We start from the raw sequence: 16179 nt of genomic DNA, 5'->3' as shown, positions 1-16179 counted from the left end.
CGTGTTTTGATTTTCATTCAAGCGTTAAATTTTATTCCGGATGCAGACATTTTTGAAGAAGAAGAAATTATAAATTCTGCAATCGACTTTTGATACAGCGTTAGGAAAATATTTTATTTATTACTTTCACTGTGTAAAATACTTTTTGTTTAAAAAAATGTTGTTAAAATATTCTGATAAAATGACTTTTTACGAGATTAACAGTGAGTGAACGTTTTCTTAACGACAACATTAAAACGGTCTTATAATACAGGACATAGAAAAAAGAGATGTGTTGCCGATTAGCAACAGAGTTTATTTACGACTGGCATGATTTTATCTCAGATTGAAAACAGAAACGCCTCTCTGAGATATTTATGTATTTTATTGAAAAGGAGATTCCACATCTAATTGGTATCGCCTAGTTCAAGTTGTTCTAGGATCAAGAGTGCAATTCATTATCATTCCTCAAATCTCAAACTAGTATCTGATAAATCACTCCTTAACAAAACTTTACTGAACTAGAATAAAAACTCTTTTACTGCCTCCCTCACGGAAAAATAAATAAATAAATAAAATAGCAAACAAAGTCGTGTTAATTGAAAAAAAAATTAAAAAATAAATTAAAAAAAATGTGTGAGAGCGCGAAGAACAATCATGGCAAAGAAGAAATCGTTTGGGGAAGGAATACATACACACAGAACAACAGGTCTTGGAAGAAGGGGTGGGATAAGGGGAGTGCAGAAAAAGAAACGAACGAGTTGAGCGGTAAGAGAGAAAAAGCTGTGGAGAAAGTTCGCACGCATCCAGTGAGAGTGGAAGGCCCAGACCTTGACAGTCAGTCTTCCTCTTCTAGTTCCACCCCGGCAAGGCCAATGTCATCGTGCGGAACAGGTGAGTTCATCGCTTGGCGCTCTGCTTTAACGCGGTCTGGAATGCATCCCTATCGTCTGCGCGAGTTTTAGTCCCAATCAATTCGAACGTTTGCTACCATCGACTGGTACTCGGGGAATTACCTCCAGTTCGGGTACCCTGCACATGTAATAGTAAATCATTCAAGAATCATTTGGGATTTGTGGGCAGAGTAGAATAATACAAATTGAGGTGCTTATATGATTTATTTGTTTTAATAGTTTCGTTATCTTCTGGAAATCAGTAAGAATTGTTTTTTTCATTAAGCGTTTTTGTACTTTGATGCGTTAGAATTTGGAGGATTTCAATAATGTTGCCACTCCGTTCATAAGAATTTATGTACTTTGGAGTTATTACATTTATTTAAATCTTTCGAATATCATCCAATAAAATTTATATAAATGTATGTGAGCTTTAATAACAGTCTTAGCTTTAGAATTCCGAATTTCGAAAATTATTGCTTCGCCAGACATAAAAAATTGTATATTTTAGAATTTCTATGGTAATTTTTCAATTAAAGAAATTTTCTGTTAGTTCCAGAAGAAGAGCAAATGCGAAAGTTAGAATTCTGAAATAAGAATAATTGAAATAACACTTGCTTCATAATGTGGATAACTTAAAAATATTTCGTATAGATAAAAAATTATTTTGTATATTTTAGAACGTGTGAGTTACATATTTACTCTAATTGTTTAAACTGACAAACTTTAATTGAGTTAGAGCTTTTAAGGAAGTGTTTGTTTTACAATGTAAAATAAGAAAACATGCTTGTTGCAGTAGGTATCATAAATTATATCTTGTACAGTTTTGTGCTCTGTGTTTATTTTAATTTCTTAAATATCTTTGATATGTTCTAATGTTAGAATTAAGTAAACTTTCCAAAACCTTCTTTAGAGCTTCAAAGCTTTTATGGCCTCTGAAGTTTTCCCCTTCCATTTTGAATTTTGTCGTGTTTGAATAATATTTTATCTTGCTAAAACTATTACAAATTTTAAATTATCAGTAACTTTTATAATAGATTTCACTTTTCTAGTTGGAAATAAAAATTTTATTTACGAATTTAAAATCACGTATGCATTCCTAAAGTCACCGTGATATAAGGGAAAAAGTTGAAATAACACAAATTCTCAGACGACTTTTATTGGTAATTTCAAGAATTTAGAAGTTGCTGATGAAACGAATAATGATATTCAAGTTTTAAAAATTAATTTCAAGATTTATACTCAAATAATGAATGGAATTAATACTCATTAATGAATTTAATGAAGACAATTTAAATTGTATTTGAAAATGATATTTCATAATACGCACATACGTTCTCTTCTTATATTGTTACTTAGTGATCTGTAAAAGTGGTATAGTAAGTTTGAAAGTTCTGAAAGCCGCTTAAAATAAAAAAATTATTTTTATATTGATCGTTTAATACAACAATTATAATGAATACAACGATGCTAATGTAAAACAGCAGTACTGATGAAAATACTCATATTATGCATGTTTTTACCATAAAGACATGAAATTAGCCTATAAATAACTCGAAGCCATTTTCTTTTTATTAATGTTGCTAAATTTAGATACGAAGTTTTTACTGGAAGTTAAATGTACTTTTCTTTTCAAGGCTTAAACACTTTTTGAGAACTTCATACCTTAAATAACTATTAAATTTTGCACCATGCATATTATTACTATTAGTATCTCATAAAGGTATTATTGCTTTTAGTTAAATCACGTTCGATATAAATATACATTATTACAAATGGTAATGAATGTGATCTTGATTTTTAAATTTTCAACTCTAGTTCTTGTATGCATTATGATGGCTCAGATTTCTAATTCTGTGTCTTGTGTAGAAAGTCGTCTGCTTCAGAAATGAAATCTAATATCTATGAGGATATTTTATAGTAATATAATGATTTAAATCTCTTTATTTATTTCTTTTCGATTTTGATTCCATTCAAACATTCAGCAGTTTTTTAATATTTTGATATTTTTATACCACTTAGCATCAAAAAAATTAATTGCAGAAGCAAACACGGAAGCTTTAAAAATCAATATCCGTTTTGAGTTCTGCTTTAATGATACTCAAAATGAAAAATTTAGTATAATTAACAATACACGTTTTCAAAGTTTATATATTTTAATGTTTTACAAATTTTGAAAGTAAACTCTTCTTTGGTGTTAGACTGTAATTCAAAATTTTCACATTACACTTTTTATAGGTATTTTTAATGTATATTTGATATTTCACGAAGCGTTTTCTATAATTTAATTATTAATGCTTATCGTCATGCTATACTTTTTCATGTACTGGAAAAATTTCAGTGTATGGAAACATATTTCATTGTATGCAACTTTATTTAAACAAATTTATCTTTTTCTCCAAGAATAGTTTCTCGGTAAATATAATAATATGCATTATATTAATAATTTTTAATTCCTTTTTTTAAATAAGCATGCATTATTTATTTAGTTACAACTTAATGATCTTCAAGTATTGTGTCCGAAGAAAAAATCCGAATAATCGTTTTTTTACTGCTTATCAACGGTCTAGTTCTAACGGAAGAATTATCACTAATTCCTTGACTTCATTTTGTAAAGCGTTTGAAATCAAGTTTTCTAGAGTTACATGCTTATGTTTTAGACTAATATACTTAATTATTCATTAGAGTTCCACACTACTATCTGCAGGCATGCTAAATTTAGTTTTTAACATTACCGAATTTTAATATAACTTGACTTCATTTAGTAATGTTTGAAGTTAACATGCTAAAAGCCTGTTTCTAAGATTGAATATTTATTGTTTTAGCTCGCTTATTTTTAAATATGCAACAAAATTAGGATTCAGAGTTACTTTAACCACACATTTTTCACAGTAAGCGATAATTTTGACTGATAGTGAGTTTAGCTGCCTGAATCATTTTTGGCATAAGGAACATTGTTTATTAATTACAGTAATACTGTAAGTGTTCACGATAATCTGTTCTATGTGTAATATTTAATAATTTGTAAATGGCAACATTTAATACTTAGTGACTTGTAATTGGCAACACTTGGGATACAAATATGAAAATAGAACTATGCTAGTATTGCAGTTTTGTGTAATAGAATACATTCTACGATTATAAATAAATAGTTCTTAGAAACTATTTTTTCATTTATTTATCATATTTATTTATCAAATAGTTTTTTCATTTATTTATCATATTTATTTATCAAATAGTTTTTAGAAACTATTTATTTATAATCATAGAATGTATTCTATTACAGAGAACTACAATACCAGCATAGTTCTATTTTCATATTTGTGTCCCACGTGCTGCCCATTACAAGTCACTAAGTATTAAATGTTGCCATTTACAAATTATTAAATCTTCCGTTTTTTTAATTCAAAGTTCCTATCTTACTATACCGAGTTCAAAATCCTATCTTACTATAACTACTTGAAATCAGCTTTCAGGTAGTTAATAGTTTACTATAATTTAATATATACTGTAAATTAATACATTTTAAATTACGCAGACTACTCGAAAAATATTAACTACGAAGTAGTGTATTTATTGTTTTTAAACGTCTCAGATTGTTATGCAGTCGCAATTTGAAATATGAATTAAATATCTTTTGCGATATTAATTGAATATTGGTTATTTGCTAGGAATATTCAATTAATATCGAAAATAACCTACCAAGTGAAAAATGTAGGTTTAAAGATATTAAACCTACATTTTTCGCTTGGTAGCTCTTGCCAAATCGAATGGATGAAATGCTTGATAACCGAAGAGCATCACATAGCGTAACTCCGGAAAGTCTTTGATAAACAGACCTCTAAGATCAAAAGACAATAAAAATACATTAAAGAAATTTTAAAAACATGAACGTTTTTTAACGTTTTATGCGTTATCTTTATTTATCAAACATCATGTTCTACGCACTCAAACTATAAAATTCAGGTAAACAGCAATATCGCAAAATAATTTTAAATTGAGCATGTCTTTAGAATTTCCGATACACAGTCTTGCGCGCTGGAGGTAATTTGCAGTGGCGCCCCCGTACAGTGCTGCCATTGCTCGCTTAGAAATCGTTGAGTTTGTTAATCAAAAATTTGTTAGTTTTACAAAATATGAAACTGATAACAAACCAAATTCCAAATTTGGGATTTCAGATGCCCATATTCGGGTGGAAATGTACGTTACTGAAAATTTAATGGCTCTAGGTACTGTTGTTTTATTACAACGGAAAAACCATACCTACATTTACGTCGATTCTTCATTATTTAATTTATTTAATATAATACATGGTTGTAATATTTGGTGGCAACAGTTTGAAAAGTAAACCGATATTTATCGCCAACCAACGCAAAATGCCAAAAAGAAATTAATAGGCTGGAATAGGCTTAATAGGAAATTAATTCTGGGCTAACGTCCTTTTGGGCTAATTATTAAAAAGCATATACAAGTACTTAATCAAGTAAACAGTTTTACTGCTTTGATTTGAGAGACATATTAAAAATCGCATGAGAATAGCAAATGGCTCAATACTTTTAAAAAATAGATCATTTTCAGACCGCATGGATTGCATACGAATGATTGAAATCTCGTGAACTGGGCAAATAACGTGGATGATGGTTGGTTAGTTGATTGATTAAATTAAACAAGCAAGGGCTGCTTTCTTAAGAGGAGTGGTACCGTCATGGAGGACTTTTTAAAGAGAATTTGGCTTGTATTGTATTTAAACGGGTAGAAAACTATGAAAGCGTCCATACCTCCACCCCTTTTGTCAAGACATGAACTGGGATCGAACTAACGGTGTTTAGCAATCTTAACCACTGGGACGTTGGTTGGCATAATATGGATGATAGATGTCTTGAAGCATAATAACGTAATGTAATAGTATAACTACCACGATAAATGTAAAGATTACGCTAAGCATTTCTTACTTTGAGGATCGTATTGCCACTTGTACAAGGAGCTCAAGGTCTATGTCCAATGACACATATCCCCTGATCCAATCATAACTATAAATAATTGATGAGGTCACCTTTAGTTCGGACATCAGTTTAGCAGCAACAGTCGCTGTAATTGATCGTGCATATTTCAGAAGAAGAGAGGGGAAAAATGCTTCTAATTTTGTTCTTCGCAAAGAATCATTTAACCAATCATCTACGCATATATAAACAAGTTTTTTAACATGAATCGTAATGAAAAACAAATATATGTTCTGGCTATGTTCTGGCTGTGTCGGCGAAATCGGCATGTGTACTAACTATCCAGTCATAAAAAGCAGAGCAGTCAGATACCCTTGACAACATGTAATTAAATACTAATTAACTTTATACTGAAACTGAGGTTACATTCATGTATCAAAAGAAATGTTCAAATATAATGAGATGAAAGATGTTAAGGTTCTTTAGGCAGGCTAATTCTTGAAGATATTGAAAACCTGTATCTTAAACCTGAGCTTAGACAGGTTGAAAATTTCTTTTTATTCATGCAGCTAACTAGTTTAACTAGAAATATGTTAGATAAATAAGTAATCGTGTTTGAAACATAATTATTTACAAGGCATAGCTATAATAAAAGAAATGTTCTTACGTCGACCAGGCTGTACGAGTTTAAGCGCTTAATTTTTATTTGTAAATATTCATCATTTGAGAAGTAATAAGTTCGAAACTTATTCAGAACTGTCTTACTATAAAGCACCTGATATATTTTGGCTATTATACTGGTGTGCCTTAAAGCCAAATGCAAAAAACCTTTTCCCAGAAATGATGCCATTTGCAATCAGAAACTGTTCTGTAAGAAAATGTTTAAATTAAATGGTAACTGAAAATTCCTGAAAAATAATTTTATAAAATATGAGCATGCAATACTCTCATTAAGTAAATAATACATACACAAAATATATATGAGGTGATTTTATTTTCACATATATTTACCATGTATACGAGTCTTATGTATTTACATATGTATACACTACTTACTGCGCTTTGTAATTTCTTGTTTCATTTCTGCTTTTTACATGCATAATATACTCACTGAAATGTATAAAAACTATTTTGTGATGGGAACGCGATATATAACGACTTGAAGCACGCATATTATTAATTATAATAGTGCCTTTGACACTCATAAAATTATCCGTGTATGTGTTGTAAGTTAAACGCATTTTAGATCATATCCGTTAGATCAATCCGTTATATAAAAAAAGAAACATTTATATTATTAAGAACTGCTTTTATTGTTTGTATATCGCTTAATGTATTAAGCAATAACGTATTTATTAAATTTAACAGACAAATTAATTGTTTTGCGCTTTTCTAAATAGCAACACGTTGAGATTTGAATATTTGAGAGGCAGCGGAGAAGATAATTTAAAGATCTTAACGTTTTACGAAATGTCATGCGCATTTAAGTACATATTAATTGCATAATGCATATTAAACGTATATTTTCCTTTTGCTGCATAAATATTCCTCAGCCCTTCAGTTTCAGTGAAGAATTGTATATTTCTGGACTTATAACCGGCTTTCAGCGGCTATAACTATAGTTTATATAAATATATAGATACGCTGATGGAAAATTAAATTTCTACACCAAGCTGGAATTATTCTAGATAAGCGAAATTTGGGAGGTGTTTTTGCATATCTGAAAGATAACGTCTATTCATATATTTGTAACTGTTCACAAAATCTGCCATTGGGCAAAAAAAACCGTCTATTCTTATTTGTGCTAAACGAATTAAGTGTGGTGCTAGTAGCGCCACTATGAACAGTCAATTCAAGTTTCCTTTAAATACGCAATGTAAACTTTGTTAGGAGCGAGATTTGAGTCACGAATGCCTTTAAGGAGACGAAGATGGCAATAATAGTAGCTTACTCAGTTTGAACGAGGTCGTGTGTAAGGGCTACGAGAAGGTGAGTTTTCCTTTCGCGATCCTGAGGAAAGACTTGGCAGGGACGAAACCACTGTGCATGCGCGTTGGCAGCAGTAGTCAAAGGCACTGTCTCAAAAGGTCTCCATTCGCTTAAGTGCCACCACTCAAAGGGAAGATCGCCGTATTTGTCGCATGTCTGTGGTGCATCGTTCTGCATCTGCAGTAGACTTTCGAGCTTTTATTCGCACCACAGTAATATAGCGAATTGTAATAAATCAATTACTCGAGGGACAGCTCAGAGCCAGACGCGCTGTTGCGGCCATACCCTTAACTCTATATCACCGGCATCTGCAACTTCGATGGTGTCAAGTTAGAACTCATTGGAGTTTTCAGCCGTTTTTGTCTTGGCCCTAGTGATGGCTGTACGTTGGTTGGTTTGAAGAAGGCCATGTGAGTGCTTGGAACCAACCTGTTTACGACGTAGACGCATTGGGTCTGGTTACAGCCGAAAACATCGCGGCAAAAACATCGCGGACGAAATCGTCGCGGAGAAAACAACGCAAGGCGAAAACGTCGTGCTACAAAACATCGTGGGAGAAAACATCGCAAAGAGAAAACATCGCAGTTCTAAAACATCGTGGTACAAAACATCGTCGTCGAAAATAAAGCGGTTCAAACACTTCGCAGTTTAAAAACATCGCCGTCGAAAATATCGTGGTAAAAAATAAAGTACCTACAAATCATCGCATGACGATAACATCGCCAACATGCTTTTTTCAGGCTTTAATAACTGTAAATGGATATTCCCATAATTATTTGTGAGCGCAAGTGATGTAAGGAAGGATAATTTTTACTTTCACATTTTTTTATTAACTAATAAATTTATGCTGAAAAAATAAGAAGGAAACTTAAGCATAGAAAATTAAATGCAACTTAATAGATTATACTTTTTATGAAAAATTATCTGTAAAATCTTTATAAAAAATGATTTATTAATTGTCTTTGTTAGTTAACTGTCGATTTAAAATTCTATTAAGTGCTATAAGTTGCATTAATTTTCTATGCTTAAGTTTTCTTCTTATTTTCTCAGCAAAAATTTAATATTTAATAAAAAATATGAAAGTAAAAATTATCCTTCTTTACATCTTGCGCTCACAAATCATTATGGGAATATCCATTTAAAGTTATTAAAGCCTGAAAAAAGCATGTCTGCGATGTTATCGTCATGCGATGATTTGTAGATACTTTATTTTTTACCACGATATTTTTGACGACGATGTTTTTAAACTGCGAAGTTTTTGGACCGCTTTATTTTCGACGACGATGTTTTGTACCACGATGTTTTAGAACTGCGATGTTTTCTCTTTGCGATGTTTTCTCCCACGATGTTTTGTAGCACGACGTTTTCGCCTTGCGTTGTTTTCTCCGCGACGTTTTCGTCCGCGATGTTTTTGCCGCGGTGTTATCGGCGGACACCATTGGGTCTATACGAGGAGTTTTGGTTTGGGGAGTACTTTTATAGTTATCCCACACACATTGATATCAAATTTTTACGTCAGACTGGTAGCTACAATTTTTGAGCAGAATTGCAAGGAGCATTTCTCAACAGAATAGCCCTCATCCCCATACTGTTGCTATCACTCAACGTGCTCTATAGAATATCGAAATTGTTGCCTGCTATAATATTACCTGTTCTTTCTAACATCAAGCACGTTATGGGACATTATTGGACGACTCATCCAGCGTCATCCACAACCAGCTCGTACTGTTGTTGATTTGATTGATTAAGTGGAACAGGTATGAAACTCCATTCTACAAAAGGATATACAGCTACTGTACGACAATATGCATGCGCGTTTTCATGTTTGTATTTAACATCGAGGAGACTTCAGCAGTTACTAATGTACCACCATTTCACTTTTTGAAATGGCTCTTCTTGCTCATACTTTAACCGGTGTCCTTAAAGCATTAATCAAATAAATAGTTTCCTAGAGAAATGCTTTGCGTACATTTTTTATTCCTCCAAACCGGCGATTCTCAACCGGTGGTATGCATACCACTGGGGGTACGCAGGAGAAAAATAGGTGGTACGCAAAGTATTTTTAACTACTAAATGCAGAAATCTTGTGAAGAAAAAGAACAACTGATAGACATTTCCTATGACGGAACTCTAACTGAAGATTTCAAAAGTAGCACACTTGTTAACTTTTGACTGAACTGAAAAAAAGAATTTAAAGGCATTTTAAATAAAGCTATTAAATTTTTATTGCCTTTTGCACAACCTATTTGTGTGAACAAGGATTTTCTTCCATGTTATATTTGAAAAATAAATACAGAACAAAATTAAAAATGGATCCTAATTTACGGTTAAAACTAAGTGAAATAACACTAGAAAGGCATAAAGAAATTGATCTCGCTTAAGCAGGCGCAAATTTCATACTAAATTTCAGAATAAAATTATTATAATTTAAATTTTTATAGTAAAAATAGTAATCAATTTTTAATCTAATATTTTTTATGTGTTCAGATTTAACATAAATAGCCAATAGGTTATTCAAATGGCAAAATACTTTTTTTAATATTTTTGTTGAGAAATTGAAAATAATCATTGCAAAATGTACTAGTGGTACTAAAGTTTTTAAATTTAGATAGTACGAGTTAGTCAAAAGGTTGAGAACCGATGTTCTAAACTGTTTTTTTTCTTTAGCGTTGAGATTTAATTTTCCTATCAGTGTACACATACATATACATCGTATTTTGCTTAACATTTTTAAAATTCGCAGAAGTGTATTCTTACGCAAAAAATGCTGCTATTACCATTTGCTGGATTTCTCAAATGGCGGTTAAAACTGTTCACATGCTTAAAATACTTTAGCTATTTTTTAACATTTTATCTGTTAACTGTCGTAATAAAAACGAGGATCATTTATAAACTTGTTAATCAGCTCGGCTAAAATATCGATATTATGAAATATTTACTATCTCCTCCAGAGAAAAAAAAGCAGTTATATAATATAACTCTAGTTTCATCTAACATATCCAAGAATCTTAAATATTTTCAAATTTTATTAGAATGTGATAGCCATTAGATTTAATTGGCAAATTGCATTTTGAGCAGACATTCCGTTAGATAATTATGTTCTGGAATTTTTTGACTCTTTTCCATATGATTTGCATAATGCAATTACCAAATTACCGAGCTTTTTCCTCTTATTCCTCTTATAAAGGTATAAATGCAGTAATCGCTGAATTAAATTTAATTGCTTAAAATCTTGGATTCTAGAGAAGAAATAAAATGAAAAATTTCATTTAAGTCGCATATTTTATTCTGAAAAAGGATTTGGATGATTCCATTTAAGCAAAACAGGCAATACATATCTATGTTTATTTTTGCTTAAAAATAAATTATTTTCACTATTTAATATAATATCAATAAAATTTAAGAAATAAAGCAATAAAAAATTTGAAAGGTTTCAGATTTCAACGGTCACCCAAAAGGGTTTATTAAGTTACCCAAAAGTTTTTTTATGCTTTCGCAGTTTATCGGTCTGTTGTTACACTCACTCCTACTAATCCCTTTTTTTTTTCCTTTTTAGCTTTGTTATTAAACATTTTCTTCGAACTTACAGCATATATATAACAAAATAAGAAAAAATTAAAAGAAGCATTACAGTATACGTTTAGAATTCCCGATGCAGCGCTAAGTATCGCCATACACTTCTTGGTTTTTTTCAGTCTCTTCTCAGTACACCACCTCAACATTCAATTTTCTTATGGCTTTCAAAAACCTTTTTTTGTCATTTTATTATTAACGTTTTGTGTGTTTGCTTTATTTATCTTGGCGCTAACGCTACACAAAATTCGACTTTACAGCAAAATCACAAAATATTTAAAAAGAGAATTTCTACCTTTAGAATTTCTGATAGACATATCTCGCGCGCTGGAGATAATTTTTTTTGTCGTACAGTGTTGCCACAGCTCGCTTTGAAAAAGTTGAGTTTATTACTCAAAAATTTGTTTTATCAAATATAAAATAGATAATAAAACAAATTCAAAATTCGGACTTCCAGATGCTCATGTTCATGTGGAGGAGTACGTTATTCAAAATTTGATGTCTCTAGGTACCGTTGTTTTTTCACAATGCAAAAAATATACATACATTCATGCCTATTCTTCATTAATTTAATTTTTTTAAGTATAATGCAGGGCTGAATATTTGGTGGCAACAATTTGAGAAGTGAAACGCCGTTATAGAGTAAACCAACGCAAAATGATAAAACGAATTAAATAGCCCTTCTGGACAAATTGCTCCTTTGTGCTAAAAAAAATAAGCCTCTCTTTATTCTTTGGACTTATAGCTTGTCGAATATATATGGGATGCACTGAAGAAAAATTCGAGAGAACATGATATTTCTTCAAATACACTGCTGCAAGTAATTCTTACGGATTTATGGAATTGTTGGATGTATATTTAATATTTGCATTTCTTTTTTTCTTTGTATATTTTATTTTCTCCTTGTTTAATTTTTATGTTGTGATTTACGATAATCTTGTTACTGGCAACATCTTTTTTTACTCTTAAGTTTGTGCGAATGGCAACAGTTGTTCATGTTTATGTTTCAGTAGAATAGCGGATTAGCCGCACTGCGCTGCAGGCAATTTTTCTCTTAAATATTTCATGTTTTAGAATATCAATAAAGTTTTCATACAAAGCTGATGCTTTTTAGTTCAAGGCAACTATTTAGTTCCCCAGTGAGGCATTTAAGGCTCTTTAATATGTTGTAATTACATGCTTTAGAACTGTGTTTAACGAACTTTTAAGTACTGGTTTTGCAAATCGTCTGCATGACGTTAGAAAGATAAGCGGAAATATTTTTTACTGCTTAAGTATCTTGTTGAAGTTATTTGTGCTTATTAATCATTATTCATGGTAATAATGACAGAATTAAGTGAAGCTAATCTTAAAAGATTAAGAGGACGAACGAAATCTACCCTAACGAGGCTTCACAATAGTTTCAGTAATCAGCTAAGTTTAACGGAATTAAAAGCGCGATTAGAAAGAATTGAACAAATATTTAGATGCTTTTTAGTTCAAGACAACTAGGAATAAAATCAAAATATTTCTAGAGAAGAAAATTAGTGAAATCTATGTCAAAGTACATGAAAAGTTTTAACTTTATCTAAAGGAAATTTAATTGAATATTAACCCTTCTGTTATTTGCTTATTTCTCATAAATATTAATTGTATGATCTAAGCATCCCAAGCCTTATATGAGCTCATTTATAGTATTTCTCGAATTATTATTATTATATTTATAAAACAGTCTGAGTGGTTACTTTACACAACAAGAAGGCTTCGAAACAAATAAATAAATGATGTATGAAAAAACGTGAAGTAAATTCTTCAATATTTATTAAATGCTTTTTGAAATAAATTTCCAAATTACAAGATTCCTAAATGATATTAAATATGAGCCTTTGTATGTATACTTTATTTTGCTACTTTAATTCCTTTTACTCCAGCTATTTAGTGTAACCTTAAAAATCAAAGAATATTACTTCACTGAATTGCGTTTTTCCACTCCAAGTAATACTATAATGGGAGTTCGATTCCCGATTGACGCGTATGCATTATGCGCTGTGTAATGATGATGCACAGATTTATTTTTCAATTTAAGCTACCTGATGGTTTCATATAGATATTATTCATTTCTCTACCCAAATCCAATTTCATGGGTGGATATATTTCTCAGAACCTAACTCCGTTGATGTCAGAGCAATAAAAACGCCTCGAAGTTTCGCGATTATTACTTAAAGCTTTAATTTACAGCAAATAAACTGCTTTTCTTCTTTCGAAAAGTCTGATCTATCCCCCCCATTGGCTATGTAAAATTCAATTTGGATATATATATATATATATATATATATATATATGCGCCTTTTCATACACACATCCTATCTAGCTTCATAGATTGCAAGGCGGAATATAAAATAAATAAATAAAAGAAATAAAATAACGCAAAGGGGTTATAATTTCATTCCCTTTCTTCATTATCTTCGAAGAACACACAAAGGGATGGTACTCTCTTTCGGAGAAAGCTACGTAGAATGCAGCTACGCACACGCCTATTCGCACGAAATTCTAGGATAGATTTTTCTGTATTATTTTTTCCACGGCATTGAATTAATAACTTTGTAAATTATGAAAAAATTAGGTAAACTTGTATTAGAAATGCTTTTATATGCGCTTGAAAAATTTTGGTTTAAAATATACTTAAAAATTTTCAATAGAAATCTGAAAAATATTTACTTTTTATCTAAATTATGTTGCCAACAGAATGAATTTATTTAAAGCTGCTCGCATGAACTATTTCAAAAAAAGTTTTTGTTAATTAATATTTTAGGGTTTGAATTAATAACTGTATAAATAACGGAACTATATGCAAATAAGAGAACAGCATTGTAAAGTATCAAAGTGTATGCTGCACAACAGATGTATTTATAATTGATATAATGTAGAAATGAAAAAAAAAAAAAAAAAAAAAAAAAAAAAAAAAAAAACCTCTTTCATAAAATTCCAAAACATATCTCTGTTTTACTTTTGTAGGCATCAGATGAATTTCGTTTCAGAGATTCGCACAAAATTTTAGAACAGACCTTTTTTTTTTTTCAGTCCAAAGGGGCAATTTTCCCAGAAATTTTAATTAAATTTAGGCCTATTAATTTCGTTTTTGCATTTTGCATCGTCCACTTTAAAACGGCGTTTCACTTTTAAAATTGTTGCCACCAAATATTAGAGCCCTCCATTATATTTAAAGAAATTAAACAATAAAGAATCTGCGCGAATGTATGCATGTTTCTTGCATTGTGAAAAAATAACGGCACGTAAAGACATCAAATTTTGAATGGCGTAGTCCTCCACTCGAATATAGACATCTGGAAGCCCAAATTTGGAATATGGAATTTATTTTATTATCTGTTTTATATTTTGTAAAACTTTAACGAATTTTTTATTAACAAACTCAACGATTTCAAAGCGAGGAAGGACAACACAGAACTGAAAAAAAATCTATTTTTATCTAAACTGCACGCGACTGTGTATCGGAAATTCTTAAGATATGCTCTTTTTAAATATTTTGAGATATTGCTGTTGAATTGAATTTTGTGGTTTAAGGGACTATTGCAAATTAACATCAGAATTTTGCTTTACATACTCGTATTTTACTTTAAAACTTACACTCATATATATATATAATTTTGCAGCATACTGCGCAAAAGATTTTGACCAAAATTAGTCTTATTAGTATTGTACTTACAACCTAGCTTATAATATTATATATATATATATATATATATATATATAATCTTACATATATATCAAATATATATATGTAAGATAAAAATATAAATCAAATTTATAATTTAAATTAACTTTAAAACTTTAATTATACTTCTCTGTTCTAAAAATCGTAATAACATCTCTCGATTGCGTCATTTCTACATCATTTCCTTTTGCAAGGCCTGCGCAGCTCTGATTAATTGGGAACTGAAACTTTTAACTCAACCCAGAAGCTTTCTCTTCGTGTTCTTCCATCTTGCGTAACTACGCACTTCAGCTTCGCTCTCTACTCTGCTAGGATGTAACTTTGCTGTCTTACTTGCTATTGCAATAATATCAAAAATGTAAATCTGTAAAAAAGCATGGCTAGAGTGTCAAGTGCTTCTGACCATAAACGTCAACTGGAAAATAAAAATGGAATTAAAAACCTCCTCGACTGGCAAATTCTTTGGATATTACTAAGTCAACATATTAGCCTACGACGCAATTAGAATTGGTCCTCTTCAATATGGATCAACGTACGTCGTACGTATTTAACATTGCTTCGTCTTTTCCTTGATTTTATTACGTCATATATATATATATATATATATATATATATATATATATTTATATATATATAAACACAATTTTTTTTATAAATATACGCAAAATAGTACATTAGTAGATGTAGATTAAACAATCCTAGGGAAATTCTAAAATTGTATTAAAAGAAACCTATTAAATTTTAAAAACATGAAGTAAAAGTTGGGACGATCCCAAACAATTTTTGACAAAAGTTGTAATTTATTTAAAGTAAACTTATCAATCATATTATAATTTTATAATGCGTTTTAGATTATTCCTATTTTCATGCTCCAGACCGACTTCTCATGGGTAATAACTGAAGCATTAAAATCTGAATAATAAAATTTTAATATGGTTGGTTAAGTTCACTTTAAATAAATCCCACCAATGAAAGTTGTGGGAATTTTTATTGCTTACTCTTCAAGTAATTCAAGAATTTTGCCTTTTTGCGCCACGATTAAATCATTGCACTTATGGTAGTATGGTGAGCATAACATAAAGTCCAAAAATTT

The 16179-nt window shown here is 30.6% G+C and overlaps 1 protein-coding gene across 1 annotated transcript in view; it reads left to right on the top strand.

The window, feature by feature from the left end:
• The first annotated feature begins 611 nt into the window (after nt 1-611).
• LOC118186622 (cuticlin-3-like) overlaps nt 612-16179 on the top strand; it is a 217709-nt gene continuing 202141 nt past the window's right edge. The window contains exon 1 of the mRNA XM_035356726.2: nt 612-873. Within this exon, the coding sequence (XP_035212617.2) occupies nt 612-873 (262 nt within the window). The remainder of the gene's footprint in view (nt 874-16179) is intronic.

The sequence above is a fragment of the Stegodyphus dumicola genome, chromosome 5 (assembly GCF_044657685.1).
Source record: "Stegodyphus dumicola isolate Sdum_Otavi_A_Nest chromosome 5, ASM4465768v1".
NCBI lineage: Eukaryota > Metazoa > Arthropoda > Arachnida > Araneae > Eresidae > Stegodyphus > Stegodyphus dumicola.
This window is presented reverse-complemented; position numbering and strand designations above follow the sequence as displayed.